This window comes from Moschus berezovskii, chromosome 20, assembly GCF_049115385.1.
Source record: "Moschus berezovskii isolate FMDL1 chromosome 20, NW_MosBer_1.0, whole genome shotgun sequence".
Taxonomy (NCBI): domain Eukaryota; kingdom Metazoa; phylum Chordata; class Mammalia; order Artiodactyla; family Moschidae; genus Moschus; species Moschus berezovskii.
Window position 1 is genome coordinate 54,897,381 of NC_142479.1, and position 21,974 is coordinate 54,919,354.

General features: G+C 44.8%; 3 protein-coding genes across 3 annotated transcripts; 1 reads left to right on the plus strand and 2 right to left on the minus strand.

Moving 5' to 3' along the window:
- Positions 1-604: 604 nt before the first annotated feature.
- Positions 605-1,737, minus strand: COA3 (cytochrome c oxidase assembly factor 3). The gene is made up of 2 exons (XM_055397490.2): positions 1,483-1,737; positions 605-1,140 (listed from the first exon to the last, which is right to left on the minus strand). The coding sequence occupies exons 1-2, from the start codon at positions 1,694-1,696 to the stop codon at positions 1,034-1,036; spliced, it is 321 nt and encodes a 106-aa protein (XP_055253465.1). The 5' UTR covers positions 1,697-1,737; the 3' UTR covers positions 605-1,033.
- A 233-nt stretch (positions 1,738-1,970) lies between these two features.
- CNTD1 (cyclin N-terminal domain containing 1) lies at positions 1,971-10,215 on the plus strand. The gene is made up of 7 exons (XM_055407933.1): positions 1,971-2,239; positions 5,320-5,395; positions 5,973-6,141; positions 7,865-8,027; positions 8,629-8,773; positions 9,393-9,489; positions 10,045-10,215. The coding sequence occupies exons 1-7, from the start codon at positions 2,071-2,073 to the stop codon at positions 10,213-10,215; spliced, it is 990 nt and encodes a 329-aa protein (XP_055263908.1). The 5' UTR covers positions 1,971-2,070.
- A 616-nt stretch (positions 10,216-10,831) lies between these two features.
- On the minus strand, positions 10,832-21,722 carry BECN1 (beclin 1). Its single transcript, XM_055407932.2, has 12 exons — positions 21,590-21,722; positions 21,183-21,311; positions 18,959-19,026; positions 17,832-17,890; positions 17,121-17,211; positions 16,879-17,015; positions 16,525-16,719; positions 15,316-15,462; positions 13,892-14,041; positions 12,943-13,003; positions 12,356-12,498; positions 10,832-11,622 (listed from the first exon to the last, which is right to left on the minus strand). The coding sequence occupies exons 2-12, from the start codon at positions 21,307-21,309 to the stop codon at positions 11,454-11,456; spliced, it is 1,347 nt and encodes a 448-aa protein (XP_055263907.1). The 5' UTR covers positions 21,310-21,311; positions 21,590-21,722; the 3' UTR covers positions 10,832-11,453.
- Between the last annotated feature and the right edge of the window lie 252 nt (positions 21,723-21,974).

Consider the following 21,974-nt stretch of genomic DNA (forward strand, 5'->3'; position numbering starts at 1 on the left):
CCACTGCAATAGAAGCCCACGCACCACAGCGAAGAGTAGCACCTGCTTGCTGCAACTAGAGAAAACCCAAGTAGAGTAGCAATGAAGAACCAGCACAGTCAAAAAAGCTTTGTAGTAGGGTAAGGCAGGGGAGGATTTAGAAGGAATTCCCCTCTCACAATGGGAGGTAGGGGTGGAACCCAGCCTTCGGGCTTCCTGCCAGCAGTTCAAGAAGAAACTGCAAGGTCAATAATCCACGCTAAGATTCCACCCAGACTCCACCTTAGACCTACACAAGCAGGCCCCAGTGGAAGTTAATGAACGCTACTTGTCCATCCTTCCTTTACCTCTGGAGAAGGGAAAAGGCAGTAAAGTTGAGTGCAGTGTGTTTCTGAGGGTTGAGGACAGAACAGTGACCTTCCTCCCTGCCCCCAAGAGCTGGTTCAGTCTCAAAACGGCCCAGTGACCCACCACAATCTTTCCCTTAAATCAGGTGGAAAGATCTCATGGAAAAAGTAATTCTAGTTAAACATTTACGGCTCCCTGGGGCAATATCACTGCTGCAGCTGCTGCCTGTGAAGTGCTTCAGCATGAAGTGTCAGCCCCAACACTCATTGGACTTGGAGAGAAATGATTCAGTTTATTATTTTCAAGCTGACCCCATCTTTCCCACTTTAGGCTCCAACACGCACAGAGCTGCCACACCCAACCCTATAATAGCCCACCTCTTGTCCTCCACCCTCCAAACCAGCCCCCAGGGGAGTTAAAGAGGATTAAACCATGAAGTCAAAGCTTGTGAAAAGCCAAGGTGAATACTTCAAACAAGGAAACAACTAGTTAAAGGGGTCAGTGGCCACACACAATCAACATTAGGTGGGTGGTGTTGCCTTGACAATAGCCAGATGCACAAACCTGCGGCTACTTGTACCCCTATCATGGTCCAAAGTTAGTAAGAAGGCCAGCAACGCAGGCTTCAATTTCTACAGGATCATGGAGCATCATCCATCATGTGAAGGGACTCCAGCAGGTTAGAGATGCACCATGCCCATCTGGATCAGTGTCCTGATGCCCTTTCCAGAGCTCGGGCTCGAGCAGCTTTGGCCTCATCTTCCAGCTCATCCAGGAAACGCTCCTGGGACACCGAGTAGAAAGTGTAACCATCTGGGGAGGTGGGTTCAGGAAACCTCGTGGAATATGCGCATTCCCTTTTCTCAGATTTGCTCCACCACTTTTGTTTTTTAATCTCATCCTCCCAAATCACCTGCTCTCTGCTCCTCTGAGCACTGGCCCCGACTCCGTTATCATTAATAAATTATATTAAAAGAGCAACTTCGAAATGACAAAGTAAGGTACACTTAAATTCTTGGCTCGGCGTTAGAAGTAGCCAAGGTTTTCATAGCTCCGGTTCTTTCTAACACCCCCGCACTGCCCTCCTACACTCCTTTGCTGCCCTTCCCCTGTCCCCATATGCGGACTCCCAGAGTCTATAGTCCAGATGGATACAAATTGCTAATACCAGGGCCCCAATGCCCAGGCCAGTCACGATGTTCCGGGTCCGCCGTTGTGGCAGCATCTTCTGCCACTGGGCGAGCTGCGCCTGCCGCATGAATTGTAGTTGTGCAGGAGTCAGCTTCTCCCGAGTCGGGTCGATGCGCTGAGCTAGGGGGGCCTCTCCGCTTTTGGCATCCACGGGGTCTCCGGCTCCGGGTGCCGCCATGTTGTCGCTCTGCCCTTCGCCGTTCCCGGGGCGCGGGGCTTGCTGGGAATAGCAGTCCTCGGCCTCTGAAGGGAACCCTGGGAGCTGTAGTCCACCTTTCTATTCACAAAGAGTGCGGCTCCGGGCCCAAGGGAAAGGGCGGGGCAGGAGGGAATAGGCCGTGCTTTCCGATTGGTTGAGGGCCCGCGGCCGTTGGGGCGGGAAAAGGCTGTGGAAGGCTCGAGGCTGTGTTAGGAATTGGGTTTTCCTCAGACTTGAGGCGAGGACTAGCGCACGGAAGGCGACGAAGAATCCAGGGTGTGGCAGAAAACTCTGAAAAGAAGTTAAAGGGGTCGGTTTATGAGCCGTCCGGGTGCCCAAACAGGGTTCTGAAGATGGACCGACCTGAGAGGCCAAGATTGTCCTCTCTCAGTGACTTTCGGTTTGGAGCTGTTGCCACAGAGACCATCGAAGACACTCTGCTCCACTTGGCCCAGCAGAATGAGCAAGCCGTGCAGGAGGCTGCGGGCCGGATGGGCAGCTTCAGGAAGACCCGGATCGTGGGTGGGGATGCAGATCGGGGGTCTGGTCTTATGGGAGATCTGGGCACTTGTCTTTGAGGCACCGATCTTGAGATTCATTATGCGTTATTCCTTCAAGTGTCGTTAGTACCTACGTTAGCCAGGCGTTGGGGGTACAGTGATGAGCCAGACTCACCAGCCCCCGCACCCTTGATTTCAACATGTATAGACTACTTACTCTCCTTGCCTCCTAGGATAGGAAGATGAGAAAGAGGTCTAGTCCCAACTTTTAAATCATGTATGTAATCATTGGAGACTATTAGGACAAATCTGCAAATGACTAGGTACACGTATGGTTAGATAAGTGACATACCACATAAAACAAGCTTTTATGGAGATCGAGAGGAAAGATGGAGTGAGGTGGGAGTAGGATGAATTAAGGAGTCCTCCAAGCATCGTGGTATTTAAGGTAGACCCTGAAGGATGACATTTTGGTTGGTGAAGATGATGTATCTTTTTTCCGGCTGTGCTGGGCAACTTAGGGAGTTCACCAACCAGGGCTTGACCCCAGACCTCAATAGTGGAAGTGCCAAATCCTAACCACTAGACCATGGGAACTCCCAGGACCATGTTTCTACTAAAATGGAATAACACGAGTCAAACAATGGAATAAGGACACTTTGAGTGAATGTGTCATCCAGGTTGGCCAGAGCATGTGGAAGAGTAGTTGAAATTCAGACCAGAACGGTGGTTTAGAGACATTCCACGGGGAATTTTGAATGCCAAAGCGAGGAGTTTATATGTGACATAATAGGAAAACAAGAAGGCATTAAAGGTTGTTGGTTTTTTTTTCCATATGAGAGTTCTATAACTGCAACCTTTGCCTTAGAAAAAATTATTTTGGCTGTGATGTAAAGGATGGATTGGAGTAGAGAGAGAGGGTAGGTTGTCCAGTGGAGTCTTTGTCAGTCGTTATTTTTTAGGTAATAAGACAGAAGAAATGACAAGACAGGATAGATTAAAAACATTTCAGAGGTAAAAATCTAGGGTTCTGCAATGGATGAATTTAAGAAGTGAAAAAGGGGAAGATGACTATGTCGAAGAGTTGAGCCTAGATATACAGTGGTGCCATTAAGAGACACACATACAGAAAAAAAAAAAAAAAAAGGAAACATGACTTGTTTGGGAAATAAAATAGTTTTGGTTTGAGATCTACTGAGTTTCAGATGCTTGTGAAACATCTGGAGGAAGGTTTCTGGCAGGTTGTTTAAAAATTTAAGTTGGAAGAGAGGTCAAGTAAAGATAAGGGTTTGGGAGTTGTCTCCATAGTGATACTGCTGAAACTGGCAGAGGATGAGCTCTTAGAAGTGGAATCTAGTACAGTTTCTTGGGAGACATTTTGTGTTCAGGAAAGTGGAGAGGGAAGAAGAGTCATGAAGGAAATAAATGGAATGGTTGGGGAGATAGAAGCAGAACCAAGAGACCCTTGGAAGCAAGAGGAAAGTTTCATGAAGGATGATGGTCAGCAGTTTCAGGTGCTTCAGAGATGTGAACAACAAGGATGAGGATTGCAAAAGGACTGTGATATTTAACAATTTGGACATATTTTCTGACCCCTGAGATAGTCATTTCAGCAAATTGTAAAAAGTAGAAGCCAAATTGCAGAATATGAGGGACTGAGTGATTAAGTGGTAGCAGCAAGTATAAGCTAGGCTTTCCAGAGTTTTCACAGTGATAGAGGCTACAGAGATAGAGCCGTAGTTTAAGAGAATGGAAGGGGAGGGTCTTTTAGGTAATAGATTTGAGTATGTTTGTATAATAAATACAGGAGATGGAGCCAGCAGCAGGAGAGAGGTGTAACCCTCATCCATTCCACCTAACCCACACTGTTTTCTTGGCAAGTTAAAATGGAAAATATTAATAGAAACAATTGCCTGGATATTAATAGTTAATAATTCAAATAAAAAATAACTATAAACACACCCCTCCCCACAAAAATAAAGAAATCTAGGCTCCAGCAAATAAAAAGACTGGCTAATGACACAATTATGAGTTCTAGGTTACTTTGCTTAATTGCTTAAACTAATTATCTTCTTCATTGGACACTTAGCAGAGCTTTAGCCTCTGTCATGATGAGGTTTGTGTACATATATCTATGTGTAACCTGTGTCAAGTAGATTGTTAAACTGTTTTGTGCAAATTTTATAATTTTTTCCTTTAAGTTAGATTTTCTCTGAAGATATATAGAAATTTGACTATTTGTAATTCTTTGTTGATTAATGCTCACAGTTCCTAGTTCTGCAGGACCTTTGAAAGCTAACATTTATCCTTGTTTCCACCCTCTAATGATATTGCTAACTAAATAGAATTCTATCTGGGGCTGTTCTTTCGAAGAGAAACACAGGCAGCCTAAAATCTTGCCAAGGTATCTTACCCTTCCCACCTTCCCAGTGACTTGCCCCCACCCAAGCTGGACCTTGTTCCCTGATTTAGGGGATGATTCTTTCAAACAAGCCACTTCACAGTAAAAACTTGCTCCTGGAGGAGGCTCAGCCACCAAAGATTTACCCAGCAAACTGGTGGTGGAGAGGTGGTGTCCAGCTGTAAGGTAAATTGTGTTTGTAAAGCAATGGGAGTTCTCCAGAGGGTGGTTACTAAACAAACAGTGTTATAAAGAATATCGAAGCTCCAGGAGGGACCCTTTTGTTCCTGTCAACATTCCACTGAAAAGAGAATATAGGAGTTAGGGTTTTTATCCATCCAAGAATCTCCCTTGAAGCCGGAGGTTCCCAGCATGGCGTAAAGGCCAACTAGGCCAGCTGGTTTGTTTGTGTGTAGCTGGCCAAGACTTTTATCAGCTGAGACCCACAGGAAGGCTCAAAGGGCCCTGAGGGGGCTTAGTAAGCCTTTGTTTTTGCACTCAGTCAGCCTCTGTTTCATGCTTCTCATCTGCCTATTGGCAGCAAGGCGAACCAGGCTCCGCTTGGATTGTTTTAGTCTCATCTTTCACACCTCCTGACCCTCTTCCCTGAGCCCCATCATGGCCTTTATACAATGCCAAGAGTTCCCAGAGTCGTTTTGGTTGCACCTTGTGAATCAGGCTCTTCTTTCCTGTTTTGGCAGAGTTTGTTTTTCTCCTGTCTGAACAATGGTGTCTGGAGAAATCCGTGAGCTACCAGGCTGTAGAAATCCTAGAAAGGTAAAGTCCTGAGCATAAGGCTTTTGTGAGAGGTAAATCTCAGGATGGCTAATGTACCCATATCTTAAAAAAAAAAAAAAAAAAATACTAGTTGCTTCTTACTGTGAGGCCAGGTTTGTACCCTCTTTTACTTGCAAATGTAATTGTTTTTAAAGTTCTGTATTTTTAAAAACATTTTATTTATTTTTGGCTACTCTGGAACTTTGTTGCTTTGTGCAGACTTTCTGTAGTTGTGGGAAGCTGGGGCTACTCTTCATTGTGGTGCAAGGACTTCTCATTGAAGTGACTTCTCTTATTGCGGAGCACAGACTCTAGGCCCATGGGCTTTAGTAGTTGCAGCTCACGGGCTAAGTTGCTTCATGGCATGTGGAATCTTCATGGATCAGGGATCGAACCTACATTCCCTGCTTTGGCAGGCGGATTCTTATCCACTGTGCCACCAGGGAAGTCCACAAGTGTAAATTTTTTTAGCCAGCAATTGGATATTAGAGAGGATAAGATGTAGCATAGTTTGAAGCACAAACTCCATTTAGTCTCAGTGAGTGTGGATTGATTCCTCTCCTCTTTCCCTTTACAGGTTTATGGTCAAGCAGGCAGAGAACATCTGCAGGCAAGCTACAATTCAGCTGAGACGGAAGACAGAGCCTCAGAATTGGAAGGCTCTGAAAGAGCAGCTTTTCAACAAGTTTATCCTGCGTCTTGTGTCATGTGTTCAGCTGGCAAGCAAACTTTCCTTCCACTACAAAGTAAGGAGCTAGGGTGGCTCATGGGCACCTAAGTGTTAGAGAGAAACCAGCTCATCCAAAGGTGGCTTTGAGAAACCCACTCCTAGATCTAGGTGATACCACTCATGCGGAAATTCCAGAGTGTAATGATGCTTCCTAAGCAGACCTACACACACACACACAGTCACTCAGACTTCCCACACATACACACAGTCACACAGACCTCCTACACACACACACACAGTCACACAGACTTCCTACACACACACACACACAGACCTCCTACACACACACAGTCACAGGCTTCCTACATACACACACACATACACACAGTCACACAGACCTCCTACACACACACACACACACATACACAGAGTCAAACAGTGCAGTTATTAACCTGAAGTTCTGTTCCCAAAGTATAATTGCTGGACAGATGCCATCATTCATACAGGTCACCTTTCCTTCCCTTGGACTCAAGGACAGTTTACATAAGGTGCCTGAATTGCTAACCTACCTAATAGTACTAAAGGCAAAACAACTATTGCATTTATAAAGGACAAAATGTTTCCACATCACTGTGATGCTTGTATAATAAAGTATCATTTATTCAACAAATATTTATTGTCTTCTATGGTGCCATAGCTACAAGAGTAAAAATATTGTCTATGCTCTCAAGGAATTTATTATCTAACGGGAGAAGACACACAAACAAATGTGGGAAAGTGTTCTGATTAGTGTGAATACAGAGGGCTGTGAATGTACCTAATCAGCCTTGGAGAGACAAGGAAGTGTATTTAAAGAAAATTACTCTTTTTTTAAACAACAGAACATTTATTCATTATATTTCACCTGTTGTTAAGTACTATCTCCACTCACATCTAGAGGTGTTTCTCAGTTCTGCCTCTCTCTGAGATTAATTTAAAAAATTTAATAATTATTTCCTGCTATTAACTTACAGTAATGCATTATTCTTTTAATTGTTTTCCAGGAGTGTTTCACTGCTTGTATGCTCTAGTTTAAGTTGAATACAAATGGTGAGGGCAGAAATCTTTGTTTTTTCACAGTCTTAGGGAGAAAGCATTCAATTTCTCACCATTACAAATGATGTTAGCTGTAGGATTTTTGGTATATCACTTTAACCAATAAAGTGACTTCTTGAAGGGGAGGGCAGAGGGATAGGTGAATCCTAAGGCAATGGCAAGCCACTCCAGTACTCTTGCCTAGAAAATCCCATGGATGGAGGAGCCTGGTTGGCTGCAGTCTGTGGGGTCGCTAAGGGTCGGACACGACTGAGCGACTTCACTTTCACTTTTCACTTTCACACATTGGAGAAGGAAATGGCAACCCACTCGTGTTCTTGCCGGGAGAATCCCAGGGACGGGGGAGCCTGGTGGGCTTCCATCTATGGGGTCACACAGAGTCAGACACGACTGAAGTGACTTAGCAGCAGCAGCAGCAGCAAGGGGAGAGGGGGAATAGGTAAGGAGAGCAGTAAGGGAGGTGTGTGTCGGGGGGGCAGAGGGAGATGCAGACATGAGAAACATGTGGACACCTGGAGAGCCTGTGGGCTTGGGAATGCAAGTAATTCTGTGTAACTGTAGAGTATACGGGGGAATTACCAAGAAGAAGCTGAGATAAAGGCAAGGACTGGATTGTGAAGGGCTTTGTTTACGATGCCAAGACGTATGACCTCTATTCTGACAACCCGCTCTCCCTTTCACCATTTTTGATTTTGTTTGCTCAGATAATCAGCAACATTACAGTCCTGAATTTCCTCCGGACTCTAGGGTATCTTCACACTAAAGAAGAACTGCTGGAATCAGAGCTTGATGTTTTGAAGTCCTTGAACTTCCAAATCAATCTGCCTACTCCCCTGGCATATGTGGAGATGCTCCTGGAGGTTTTAGGTACTTAATTGTGTTGGGCATGCGAGTTGGAGTCTTCCATAAGAAGGCAGAACTTCCATAGAAGTTCCTAGGGGGACATCCCTGGTGATCCAGTGCTTAAGACTCGTGCTTCCACTGCAGGGGGCATGGGTTAGATCCCTGGTCAGGGAAGTAAGATCCTGCACGCCTCAGGAGTGGCCAAAAAAAAAAAAAAAAGATAAAAAAGAATGTGCTTAAGGGTTTGAGGGCAGTGGGCAGAACCTGCCAGTGAGGAACAGCAGTTTCCTCTAGTACTTGTCAGGGAAAGAAACACCAGTCTCCACACCTGGATTCTATTTGGATTCATTGGGCACTCTCTTATTGTAAGATCAAAGAGTTGATTTTATAGAGGCATAAGATAAGAGGGGAACAAGGAAATAGGTTCCAATTATATATATATCTTGTAGATGAAGGTTTCTCTCCTTCTCCCTTTGTCCTTTAAAATCGACCTCCAGCTAGGTTTCTTACAGTAGAACTTAGCAACCAGGAAGCACACTAGCAGCTCAGCAGCTTTGTTTCTCATGACAACTGTGATTACGATCAGACACACATAATGCTCTTTACCATCGCATACTCCATCTAGGATACAATGGCTGTTTGGTCCCAGCCACACAGCTGCATGCAACCTGCCTGATTCTACTTGACCTAGTCTATCTTCTGCATGAACCTGTATATGAAAGCCTGCTGAGGGCTTCAATTGAGAACTCCACACCCAGTCAGCTGCAAGGGTAAGGCAACTCCTTTACTGTAGGCTCCTTCCAGAAACAGGGAGTCAGCAACATATCACAAGAACTTGGGAAATGGAATTTACCTAGCAAGGCACCTAGGCCACAGATAACCTGCACAGGTTACCTTGTTCTAATCTACATCCAACATGTTGTTTGGATGGATGACTGAGTCCAATCAGCAAAACCCTAGAGGCTTTTAAATGATTTCAAGTAATTAACATACTTTCATTCCTAATTCTTTTATAGCTGCTTATAATTTCAGATTACTGAACTGCTTTTACAGTCATCTAGGAAAAAAAGCCAGTCACAGGGTTGCAACTTGGACAAAGTGTTTGATTACTGTAATCAGGCTGGTGAAAAGCCTCACAGTTACATTTGGTAGGGAGACAGATGGAACAACAAAAGGTCCATAAACTATTCAGCCAGAAGGCTCATGTTATCTCAGTTGAGTTGGGGGAAGTTGGAAGAGGGAATCAATTAGCTATTACTTGACCATTTCTTTCCATGTATAAAATTTCCCATGATCAACAGAAACAACTCAAAGTTGAAGTCCTGTAGCCCTAGGATTTGAAGATCGTGTCATTCTAGCTCCAAAATTAATGTGGTTTTAATCACTCAGGGAAAAGTTTGTTTCAGTGAAGGAAGACTTCATGCTGTTGGCAGTAGGAATCATTGCAGCAAGTGCTTTCATCCAAAACCATGAATGCTGGAGCCAGGTATGCACCACTGAGCAGGACCAGCATGGTCAGAATTCATTTAATAGAAAGCATTCTCCCATTAGTTAAGGGAAAACAGACAAGCTATAAAAGGTAACTGCCAAGACCTAGGATTAGGATGAATAAGCAGGAGTTGGGAGAGAAAACTAGGATAGGACTGAAAAACGTTCTCCACTTCCCCCTTGTGAAATTGGAAATGGAGGCTCAATTTCAGCTTGTTCGTTTCCCATGATGATAATCCACTACCATGTTAAAGTCCATTAAGTGTATCCTCCCAAACAGAAAATGTTGCCTCAAATATCCCTCTCATATTTCACAAAACTTATCTCAGCAGAGGGAAATGTCTAGCAGAAACTTTCCATGCTAACACTATCAGGGCAAAGGTATCCTAGCGTAATGTGGCCACTGGCAAACACTGGGATCTGGATTCTCTGTGTAAGTTCGGAGAAGTGAAAAAATTTACATTTGGTTTGAGAGAAAAGCCCCAGCAATGTGTCTGTCTGTGCACTAACATGTGTTTATGTAGTAATAAGAAATCTGTCTCTATTTCTGAAGGTCACGGGGCATTTGCAGAGCATCACTGGCATTGCCTTGGAGAGCATTGCTGAGTTCTCTTATGCAATCCTAACTCACAGCGTGGGAGCCAGCACTCCAGGTCAACAGCAGCCTGTTCCTCCCCACCTGGTGACCCGACCTCCAAGGGCTGCTGCTTCCTCCAACACATGAGGCGGGCAGAATCTGCCAAATATAAACAGCCTTCTGTCAGTGCACCCATCCCTCCCTTTGTTTACTTTCATACTCAGGGTACAAAAGTTCCAAGCATCTTCTGAGTTGTCTTTGTAATCCAACTTCACGCTTATTTTTCTGCATCAGAGAAAGAGTTAAGATGAATAACCATGTCCCTTTTGTCATATCATGCTGAAAATGTCAAAGAGCTGGGATAAGATACAGGATCAGTGAAATTAGTTTATTTTTGTTTAACAAGATATTTATGGCTTTTCTTTAACTATTCATTTTATTAAGATAGAACCTCGACATGGAAATTAGTATTAACGAGGGGCTCAAATACTGAGACCATATGGGTGACCCTGACTGAACATCAAGGATGTTAACTTTATTTCCCCTTAAAATTAGTTTAACATCTCTGTTCTGTTACAGAGAGTAAACAAATAGGGCTTTCTCTACAGCTATTTTTCCATTAGAGTCTTTCTAAAAAACTAACACCCACCTCTACACATATTTCAACAGACTTTCCACATACCTGCACTTGAACTCAATTCTCCCAGAATACAAAGTACTCTATTTTAGTTAAAGAAAAACCCAACAGTGCACCTCTGGGCAGTTATCAGACTGCAGTTGATCTTTTATTACAAATAATTAAATCTCTCCACCAAGGTCTCAAACAGTATCAAACACCATTTCATATCTCTTAACACAGAGCAGAGCAGGCATTCAGTACTAGAACCAAGTAAGAAGTGTTAAATTTCAAGCTTCTGATCACATCACATGGTGACCAAAGCTTGTGTCATTTTCTCATGTTATCCAACTGTGCATCTCAAACTTCTTGTCCTCTCAGTGGAGACAAAAGTTTCTAGTTCATGTTCTAAGTGCAGGAAGTTGAGAGAGACAAACTCCAGTGAAAACACATCAATCTCAATTCAACTCAGTTTAAAAAAAAAAAGCAAACTTAAATTATTTGTTTTGAGGGGACAAAGGGAAAGGAAGGCATGGGGTTAAGAGTCAAAACTGTGACAAAGACCAGATGCTATACATGGCATGTTGTAGTTCTGGAAACTATCTGTTATATGATATTTTAAAATAAAGTGGCTTTTGTGGATTTGTTTTCTCTTTTGGTATTGTAAACATATGCTGTTTAATAGTACCCGAATTTAACACTTTCTTTTTCTGCAAACAACAAAATTGAAAGCCTTTAAGGCAAATGAACTCCTAAGGAAAAAAGAAAGTCATTTGTTATAAAACTGTGAGGATACCCAAGCAAGACCCCACTTAAGATTCGTCAGCATGAACTTGAGAGCTTTTGTCCACTGTTCCTCCGAGTTAAACTGAGTTTTGATGGAATAGGAGCCACCACTGCCTCCTGTGTCTTCAATTTTGCCTTTCTCCACATCCATCCTGCAGGTGAACACAGCAGAACTCATTAGTAACTGAGATCCGCGTTAAAGTCAGTTCAGGCAAATAGGCAGGGACTTGATCATGGGACCATTCACGTCATTTTATCTATTAAAGAACTCTTGGCGAGGAACGGTAGTGTATTTTGGATTTGCTTGAAAGCCCAAAATCAAGAAGGCTGTCACAAGAGCCTCATTGTCATTGCAGAGTACAGGGACAGGACACACACCCAAACAGATGAGAAGCCTGGAGCAGAGGGTAAGTGAGGGTGACAGTACTCTTCACTGTTTTCCTAGGCACCCCTCACTCATGGGGAGGGAAGGGAGGCAGAAGAAAAGAAATGCTTTGTTTTGGGGTGATGGAAGCAGCTCAGCCTTACTCTCTTAAGTAAGGCGCCCATCTATCTCTGGGCTCCTACAAAATTTGATCAAAGGAAGCATTCCTGTATCTTTCCAAGGGCATAAGGGAAAACCTCCCTGAAGCTGGAGAGCAGGCTTGAGCTTTGCACCAAGAAAATCCCCCACACCATCAAAGTCAGCATTTTCTCCAGGGATCAGGTGGTCACCCTTGTCTTGCTTACAGTGTTGGATCCATTCTGCCCATCAGTGTCATGGGATTTTACTCCGTTTTCAGCTTTCCCACCATGTGTACTAGTTTTGCTTCCATTCTTACTGTCCCTTCCGTTCTGCTCACTTTGGTCCTACTTTAGGTTCATTCAGCACTGGGGAATACTGACCTGTAAGGAAGGCAAAAACGTGTCTCGCCTTTCTCAACTTCTTCTTTGAACTGCTGCACACAGTCCAGGAAAGCCACCATTGCATGGTCAAACTTGTTGTCCCAGAAAAACCGCAGCCCCCCTGAACAGTACAACGGCAGCTCCTGCCCGAGAAGAGAGAACTGGCTGTACATGTGGCCCAAAAACAGGGTACAACAGGCTGCTCCCAATCCAATCCATCTCTCTGACAGGTTCTGTCTGGATTCCACTGGAAACAGTAACCTTGGGCAAATACCATGCACTCAGAACTGTTTCACCATCACTGAAATGTATTAAATATCTACTGCACAGTGATGCCTTTCTCATCCTGGCACATACGTTCTCCTTGGATCCACCCATATCCCTTCTCAACAAACTGTAAAAGTATAATTTTCTCAACAGGTCCCAAAGAGCTAATCCCGAACTAGACAAGCCACTGAACAAGACACTGGCTCATCATAAGATACCTCAGTCTAATAAACGAAATTATGCTATTATCAAAAGTAAACTTTTGTTAGGAGGTACAAAAATTCTGTACTGTAAGTGAAAAATGGAAGTTCCTAGAGTACCTTAGATTTGTCTGTCAGAGACTCCAGATATGAATGGTTTCCATAGGGAACAAGTCGATACCTAAAATGGAGATGCAGACAGAGATGAATACAGAACTACCTAAAGTGATTACTTAGGGTGTTATAACCCAGTGATTTTTGGTCTTCAGCTACCCAAAGAAAGTGAAAGTGTTTGTCACTCAGTTGTGTCCAGCTCTTTGCAACTCCATGGACTGGGACCCACCAGGCTCCTCTGTCCATGGAATTCTCCAGGCAAGAATATTGGAATGGGCTGCCACTTCCTTCTCCAGGGGATCTTCCCGACCCAGGGACTGAACTTGGGTCTCCTGAATTGCAGGCAGATTCTTTACTGTCTGAGCCACCAGGGAAGCCCAAGCTACCCAAGGACCTCTTTTATTATTTTCACTCCTCTCTAACCTCCCCATGGTGGCTCCATGTTTAAAATGTTTTGTTTGGGACTTCCCTGGTGGTCCCGTGGCTAAGACTCCATGCTCCCAATGCAGGGGGACCGGGTTGGATTCCTGGTTAAGGAACTAAATCCCACAGGTTGCAATTAAGACCAGGTGCAGTCAAATAAATAAATAAACACAAATAAGTATTTTAAAAAAGAAAAGAAAAAAAAAGCTACATTTATTATATAATTATCTGGGGGCCTTTTATGGATGAATGTATGTTCTGGTTTAGGTTTAGAAACAGAAATCTGGAAATTTTTTAGGTTCTGGAGACAGGAAGTTGGGGACCACTGCTATGGTCATGGAGTTCATGGACTGCTCAATCAGTGGAAAAGGCCTGTGGTGAGGAGAAAACCAGAAGCACACAGTCTCCATAAACAGAATACTCCCTGCTTGCTGGGAGAAAGGGCTCTTGCCGTAGTCAACAGAAGTAACAGGTGGGATATACAGATTATATCAAAGACACACCACATTCAAGAAAGGACCACCTTTTTTACCTCTGAAATTTCAGACCCATCTTATTGGCCAGGGCGTGGAGTAGCAACACTGTCTGGCCCCAAGCAGCATTAATCTCATTCCATTCCACAGGAACACTGGGCAGCCGACCCAGTCTGAAGTTATTGATTGTACCAAACTGTCCACTATGCCTACAGAAGAAGGGCAGGGAAAAATACAGAGAGAACTTAAAACTTGGCAAATTCTGATATTTCCTGTTCTCACCTAAAACCTGGCATAAATCTCTCTCTTTATCTTCAGATTCATATATCCAAGCTCTACCTGGTACTTTAAATACATGCCTAAAGCGTGAGTCATCATCTTTCTCCCTGCTGCTCAGACATCAAAGTAGCAACCTGGGCGTCATCCCTGAATGCTCTCTCTCAGCTCCCTTTCCCCAAAACCACCAAGCTCTGCTGGTTCTACCATCTAAACCTCTTGAATCTGTCCACTTCTCTTCAGACTCAATGCCATGGCTCTCTTTTCGTGTTTAGAATCCTCCTGACAAATTTCTTAACCAACAACCTTGCCCTCTTCCCCCAAGTCATTTCTCACATTGCAGGTAAAACCATCATTTACAAATACAACTGTACTCATGTCACTTTCCTGCGCAAAGCGCTCCAGTGGCTCCCACTGCCTTTTGGATGAAGTCCAAATCCCTTAACGAGGCTTATAAGATCCTTAAGGAATTGGTAGTGCTCCAGTTTCATACCCTGTCCTCTGCTTTATACTCCATCTCCAGTCACAATCAGCTCCTTTCAGTCCAGAAAGTTCAGTGGGAGATTACCACTTCCACTTTCCTCTGCCTCTTTGCACAGGATGTTCTCTCTGCCGGGAACAACCCTCCTCCTCTGCAGACTTAAGACTCTACGTCTCAGCTTAAACATCCACTTCTTCTGGGGGAAACGTTCATGCAGCCTCCTCAAATCGGGTGAAGTGCCCTTATGTGCTCCCACAGCACCCTGGGTTCACCAGGACCACGCTGAGGTGCAAGTGCCTGTTACCCAGCCATCTCCCCCTCCCCCACAAGACTGTAGCAACCAGGAGGCAGAATGAATATTGCTTGCTGCTGCCCACCCAATGCTCAGCAGTGAGCAGATGCTCAACAGATACCAGCTGAAATGGATAAAATGTCAAATAAATGAGTAAACAAATGACCCCGGGAGAGGGGGATGAGAAATCGGCACCAGGCAGAGGCTCCGATCTTTTGCTCTCCTTGGAAGAATGGAAGTCACCAAGCTCTAGAATCTCAATCCCCTGACTGTGGCTATCCCAACTCGAGAAATGGAAGAAGCCTCGATGGGGTGAAAATGATATGGACTCCTATTTCATGGGAGGTGGGCACCCTGGCTTAGTGGTCAATAGCTAACACTCAGATATTCAGTGCTTCCCAGGTACCTGCTCCTCACCCTCCAGCCCTTCTTACCAAATGTGGAAGGTTGCATTAAAGACGTTGGTTTTCTTCAGCTTGTCCAGCTGCATCTGGGCATAACGCATCTGGTTTTCTACACTCTTCAGCTCATCATCCAGTTCTAGCTGTTGTCTTTTAAATTCACTGTATTCCCTTTGATACCTGTGAACAGACAAGGTGGTCATCAAAGGCTGTTAGTTTGGGGGCTAAAATTTCCCTCCCACCACTCCTCTCAAAGACTTCTTCTATTGATTATGGTTACTTCGAGCTGCAGCACCTTGTACATTTGGCATAGATCTCACTCAAAGGAGCATAGTTGCCCTAGATATTCTGTCTGGGAGGGAGAGAAATGTCCCCAATTCCAGCTGCTCATATGCAAAAAAGAGGAGGAAGACAGGATGCTCCCAAACCAGGACCAGACACTTCTTAGACTTCTGGTCTTTTCCAGAAACAAGGTGAGTTAGTTAATGGTGGTTTCTTCCCTGAAATGGTCTGATTGTCTGTCACTTCACTTCTACATGCCTATTGTCCTTCAAATGGTTAGTCTACATCATTTCTAATGGAACTTTAGTTACATTACCCCATGAAAAATTTAACTTTTTCTCAGTCCTCCACTCCCCCACCTTCAGTCTCCTCCACTAGACAGAGGGTTCTCTCAGGTCAAGAATACAAATGAAGGACTTCCCTGGAGGTCCAATGGCTAAGACTCCAAGCTCCCACAGCAGAAGGCCCAGGTTCAATCCCTGGTCAGGGAACTAGATCCCACATACCGCAACAAAGATCAAGGATCCCACGAGTCGCAACTGAGACCTAGCACAGCCAAATAAATCAATATTTTTAAAAAAGAGCACCAGTGAAATTTTTGAGCTGGCAGAGAATAAATGTAGGCCAACACACTTACCCTTCCAGAGGAGGATGCGGGATTCAGTGGCTGACTCATTCAAATGTTCCCTACAGGACACAGCTATCACTAGAGGCCTGGTTCTCAGCTCTCCAAAAGCACTGGACAAAACCAATGCTTTTGTCACTTACTCACGCTGACTCTTCCTACATAAGCCTCCCAACCAACATCGAGAAACAGGGCCTGGAAATGCAGGGTCTAGAGCAGACATGCTGCCGAATGCCGACTGTTGTTTACAAACTAATCAGACACATTCGGCTGTGAGCTATTTCCTCTCCCAGAGCCTTGAGGCAGGAAGATGGAAGAACAGGGCAATCACTTACTGAGCTTCCTCCTGATCCAACCTCTCAGCCTCAGCCTGGACCTTCTCGAGATTTTCTGCCACTATCTTCCGGTTCTTTTCCACGTCTTCCAGCTCTTGGATCAGCCTTTCCTCTTCTAATGCCAACTCCTTTAGCTCTAACCCAAGCTGTTCACTGTCATCTTCATTCATTTGCTCTAAGATCTCCAAACAGCGTCTGCCAATAACATAGGTAGGAATGCTTATGGGAGGGAACCTATTATTCCATTTTCCTGCATGAAGCACAGCTCTTGGGTGAGGGCTGCACAGCCCCAGAGCAGTGAGCACCCCAAGACTCAGAGCCCTGTTCCTGGGCCCAGGCCCTGGAGGCACTCACTTGTAGTTCTGACATTCATTTTCAGTGACGTTGAGTTGAGTGTCCAGCTGGTCTAAGAGAGTGTCTGTGCATTCCTCACACAGGGGATGATCCACATCTGTCTGGCCTGACATGATGTCAAAAAGGTCCCCAGTGACCTGGAAGGAGAGGAGAGTCAGGGTAGGGCCTGTCTCATGTCACCTGCCCAGAGATCCCCGCTACCAGCCAGCCCATTGCAAGACACTGGCATGAGGCAAACTTGCCTTTAGTCTTCGGCTGAGGTTCTCCATGGTGCCACCATCGGATGCCTCCCCAATCAGAGTGAAGCTGTTGGCACTTTCTGTGGACATCATCCTGCAGACAGCCCCCCGCCCACGGGCCACATGAGGGAGCAGAGAGGCCTCCTCCACCTATATGCAGTGCTGGTGGCAGAGACTCTCAAGCACCAGCTGAGGGGCCTCAAGGCGCATACCCACTCCTAGCCCAACTGACCTCCCAAGGATACCTCTCTCCCAAGGGAAGGCCATGTTGGTCTTCCACAGGGGCACTCAGCACGAAGGTTGGCCTGGATGGACTAAGGAGGGAGAGGGGCTTCAAAAATGGCTATGTGTGTGTCTATAGTAGAAAAGGAAGGAGAATCAGGAGAGACCATTTCTTACATGCATCAGTAACTAAGAACCTGAACATCTAACATTTGTTATCCTAAAACTTTTCAAGAGCTCATCTCTTCCATTAGTTAATCACACTCTCAACTTTTCTTAATTCTTCATCATGAGAGCTACTGTTCCTTCCCACTGTGTGAATGGCTACAGGAAAAAAACAATACTGGAAGGTGATGGGCCAGGTGTAAGGGACAGTGTCTTTTCTAGAAGAGTGAAAGACTAGGTGGTGATTCATCTCCATCACAATTCTGGGTTCAATTAAAATTCTACTGGCCTTTGGCAAGGAACAGGGGGCTGAGGAGTAGTAGGCACCTGGCTGGGGGGATGAATCTGCGAGAGACACCATCCTGGCGAGTTTCAGTAAATGGCTCCTGGGAAGGAAATAAGAAGTCATCAGAATTCTAGCAGTTTTTGAGGTGGAGGCTATTTTTTCCCAATGGCCTCAGAACTATTTGGCTTCACCCACAATTGATAAACACAAGACTTGAGAAACAAGAGACGTAAGGAATGGGTGTTTTCTAGCCAATCCTTGGATACATGCACTAAGAAAGGACCCCTGGTACAAATAAACCCCAAGTCCCATTTGATTTTTTTGTGGGAAACAACGTTTCATAACTATGTTAAACTCTGTTATATTTGCATTTTCTCAACACTTACCAGTGAGGGTAGGGGAGAGAATGCCCTTCAGGGGTCCCCAACCTTTTTGGCACCAGGGAACAGTTTCGTGAAAGACAATTTTTCCACAGACCAGGGCAGAGGGGAGGGGTAGTTCAAGTGCATTATGTTTATTGCGTACTTTATTTTTACTGTTTTTACATCAGTTCCACCTCAGATGACCAGGCATTAGATCTTGGAGGTTGGAGATTCCTGCCCTAAATCATGGCACAAGGGAAAAGCCAGAGCAGACTGCAATGAAGACTGCCATGGCATAAAACAAAGTAGATTCTTTGTTTTCCATAGTTTGATACAATTTGTAAGTGACCAAAGTCTTATCTCTGACAATGAAAATCATCACTCAATACAGTTTAAAAAAAATGACATGTTCTCAAACACTGACAACCCTTTCTACCTAGTGTAATCACACAATTCTATCTCCAAACCTAGATACTTTTAAGACTAGAGAGGAGTAGATATTAATAATGAGCTACGACAACAGGTATGAACCAGGTAAGACCTGGACTCACAGGTCATCATCCCACCTCCCGCCTAAAATAGCTTATAATTCCACTCCAAATAAAGCAGAGTCTTTCTTCACATTTTTGAATGGATGCTTCATTCAGCAGCCCTGTGACTGCCGGTGTACTTCTGTGTCTTCAGTGACCTACAGCGGCCTGCTTATGCAGAATGTCTCTTGTTAACCAGAGATTCCACATATCTGGGGGCTCCAGGAGCACCAAGGACCCTGTGGAAACCCACTGTGCATTCCAGTATTTTCATACCTCTCCTGAGTTAGCCTCTTCCTCCTGGGTCTCTCCTGGTTTCAGCTGGGCTGTGGCAAGTAATGGAGCTAAAAGCAAGGGAAACATTGAATCTTTCAGAAAGTCTTCTCAGAGCAGGAGCATGTATGAAAGGATAAGAATCAAAATATCCTCCACCTTTTTCTCGGAGTAGAATTTACAAAAAAAAAAAGATCTGTTTTCTTCTTCTTACACCCATTAAATCAGATTAACGAATTATTAGTTTTTCCAGTATAATGGTATGATTAGGTCTTTAAGGAGACATCTTACCTCTCAAAAATACTTAATAAAATATTAATAGTGTTTATATGTTTGGGATTTGCTTCAAAATCATTTGGGGCTGTAGGTGAAACATGGTTAATGTGCGTGGATAATCGTTGAAGCTTGGTGATGAGTATATAGAGGTTCATTATAAACTTGGATGTTTTTCATAACAAAAGTTAACATCCTCTTTCCCCCAGAATAAGTGGGAAGGAACATGAAAGGAAGATGAAACTTCCTTTTCTGGAGCTAAGATCCAGGAAGATGAAAGCTCTTTACATAGCAATGGAGATCTAAGTTACATGAGTGTATACACTTGTTAAAAACATACAGCTAAGGGTAATTCGGAGAAGGCAATGGCACCCCACTCCAGTACTCTTGCCTGGAAAATCCCATGGCTGGAGGAGCCTGGTAGGCTGCAGTCCATGGGGTCGCCAAGAGTCGGACACGATTGAGCGACTTCACTTTCACTTTTCACTTTCACACACTGGAGAAGGAAATGGCAATCCATTCCAGTGTTCTTGCCTGGAGAATCCCAGGGATGGCGGAGCCTGGTGGGCTATTGTCTGTGGGGTCGCACAGAGTCGGACATGACTGAAGCGACTTAGCAGCAAGGGTAATTCACTGGCAGTCCAGTGGTTAGGACTCCACACTCTCACTGCCAAGGTCCCAGGTTCAATCCCTGGTTGCGGAACCAGGATCCCACATCCCACAAGCTGTGCATCATGGCCCCCCCAAAAAGTTAAGATATGTAATATATAAATCTTGACAATTAAGGACCTCCCTGGGGATCCAGTAGTTAAGACTCTGAGTTTCCACTGCAGGGGGCAGAGATTCCATCCCTGGCTGGGGAACTAAGATCCCACATGCCATGGGGTGCAGGCAAAAATATATATATATATATATATTGACAATTAAAAATTGTCAATGTATGAAAATTTACCTTTAAAAAAATGAGGTAAAGAGCGAAATACCTGAGTGGATATGGGAGGTGAATGTAGGTATAGAGGAAACAAGAATGGTTGAATGTAGCTAAGCTGAATGATGGACACAAGGGAGTTCACTATGCTATTCTCTTGACTGTATGTTTGAAATTTTCCATATTAAAAATTTCCCATATTAAACAGTTAATTCCCCTCAGAAAAGAGAAATCAGATATTGATAATAATTGTCAATATTTGCTGAGTACTTTTCCCTAGCATATTCTTAAGTATTCATGGTCTCTGTCATATTTGATCTTTACAACTACCTTGAGGTTGTTTTACATTTTACAGATCAATGAAATAAAAAAAATTTGGGCTTAGAAACTAAAAATTGGGTGAAGGAACTTGCAAAAAGTCATTCTGCTAGTAAATGATAGCCAGAATTTAAATTCAAGCAGAGTGATTCTAGGTCCATGAGTTTATTTTAACTGTTTATTCAGTCTTTTCCTTCTTCCTAGCTTCATCTCACTTCTTGGGAATTTGGGACTCTGTTCCTCTACTTTCCTCTACTTATCTGCTATTGGCTTCTGGGTAAGTCATTTGACCTGAGCTTCAATTCCTCATGGATGAAATGATAAATTTTTGATAAATGATAAACTACTACACACAGCGGAGTAAAACTGAACTACTCCATGGAGGTTAAAAGTAATGCATTTAATGCACTTGGTATATGGCAAGTCCTCCACAATTGCCGTTTATTTTTATATACACATAATCCTTTACTCTGAAACAGCAGTAGAGAACTAAGGACCTTTCCTTGCTATTGAAAGCTCTCAGAAGCACATACTGTCAGAACTCTTTTATGTTCTCGATAAGAAAACAAGGAATCATAGAGAAGAAGCAACTTCCGAGGCTCACAAGGCTTGTTTGTGGCAGGCTATGTGCAGTCCCTAAGACCTTCATCTCCAAAGCTGCCCACTTTGAACGATCTTGATCACCCTCTTTCCAAGGGCCTCGCTGACCTGTGAGCTCCTGGATGGTGACACGGTCCAGGATCTTGAAGCTCGTGTCCAGTTTCAGAGGCTGGCTGCAGCGCTGACACACGAAGCTCACCTGCATGGTGCTGCTGGATGTCTTAGACCCCTCCATCCCTGCGGCGGTGGAAAGGAGACGACGTTAGGAAGAATAGGCGCCCCTGAACCCCGGGATCGGAGCTACCACCTGACTTGCTGTTGTGGTGAAGGGGTAAAAATCCCCGCCCGCACCTTTCCCTGTAGGAACGGTAGGATACCAGCCGGACCTGCTTCCGGGGCTGACTGACCCGGCAAAGGCAGTTTACTGCCCAAAGTCAGGGAGGGTCTGCAATAGGGGCTGTCGGGGTTCCCAGGTCCCCTTCGAAAGTAGCCGTTTAGCCCCCAACGCTTTTCACCTCGGGACCCAGAGCCCGCCACCCTGATCCGGCCTATCGCGGGGGTACCGCGGCCTCGGGTCTGTCTGCGAGCGGGGCTTCCAAGACTGCCATCGCCCAGCCTTCAGCTACTTCCCGGTCCGCCGGTGGAGGACTTCCGCCGGAATGACGTCACGATGACTGCCGCGCCTCAGGGGGTCAGTCACGGTCCACCAGCTTCCGCCTGGCTGCGACCTCTAGAGGCTGAGCTGGGGAAGGCGGCAGGCGTCGGCCTGGGGGCTGGTGTTGCGAGAGGAAGTGGCCCGACCGAGTCGGGAGGGAGTCGCGAAAGAGTCCCATAAAACTCAGCGAATAAACAAACAATCCCTGGACACGCCACCATTTTCTAATTCAGTGACTTTTCTTC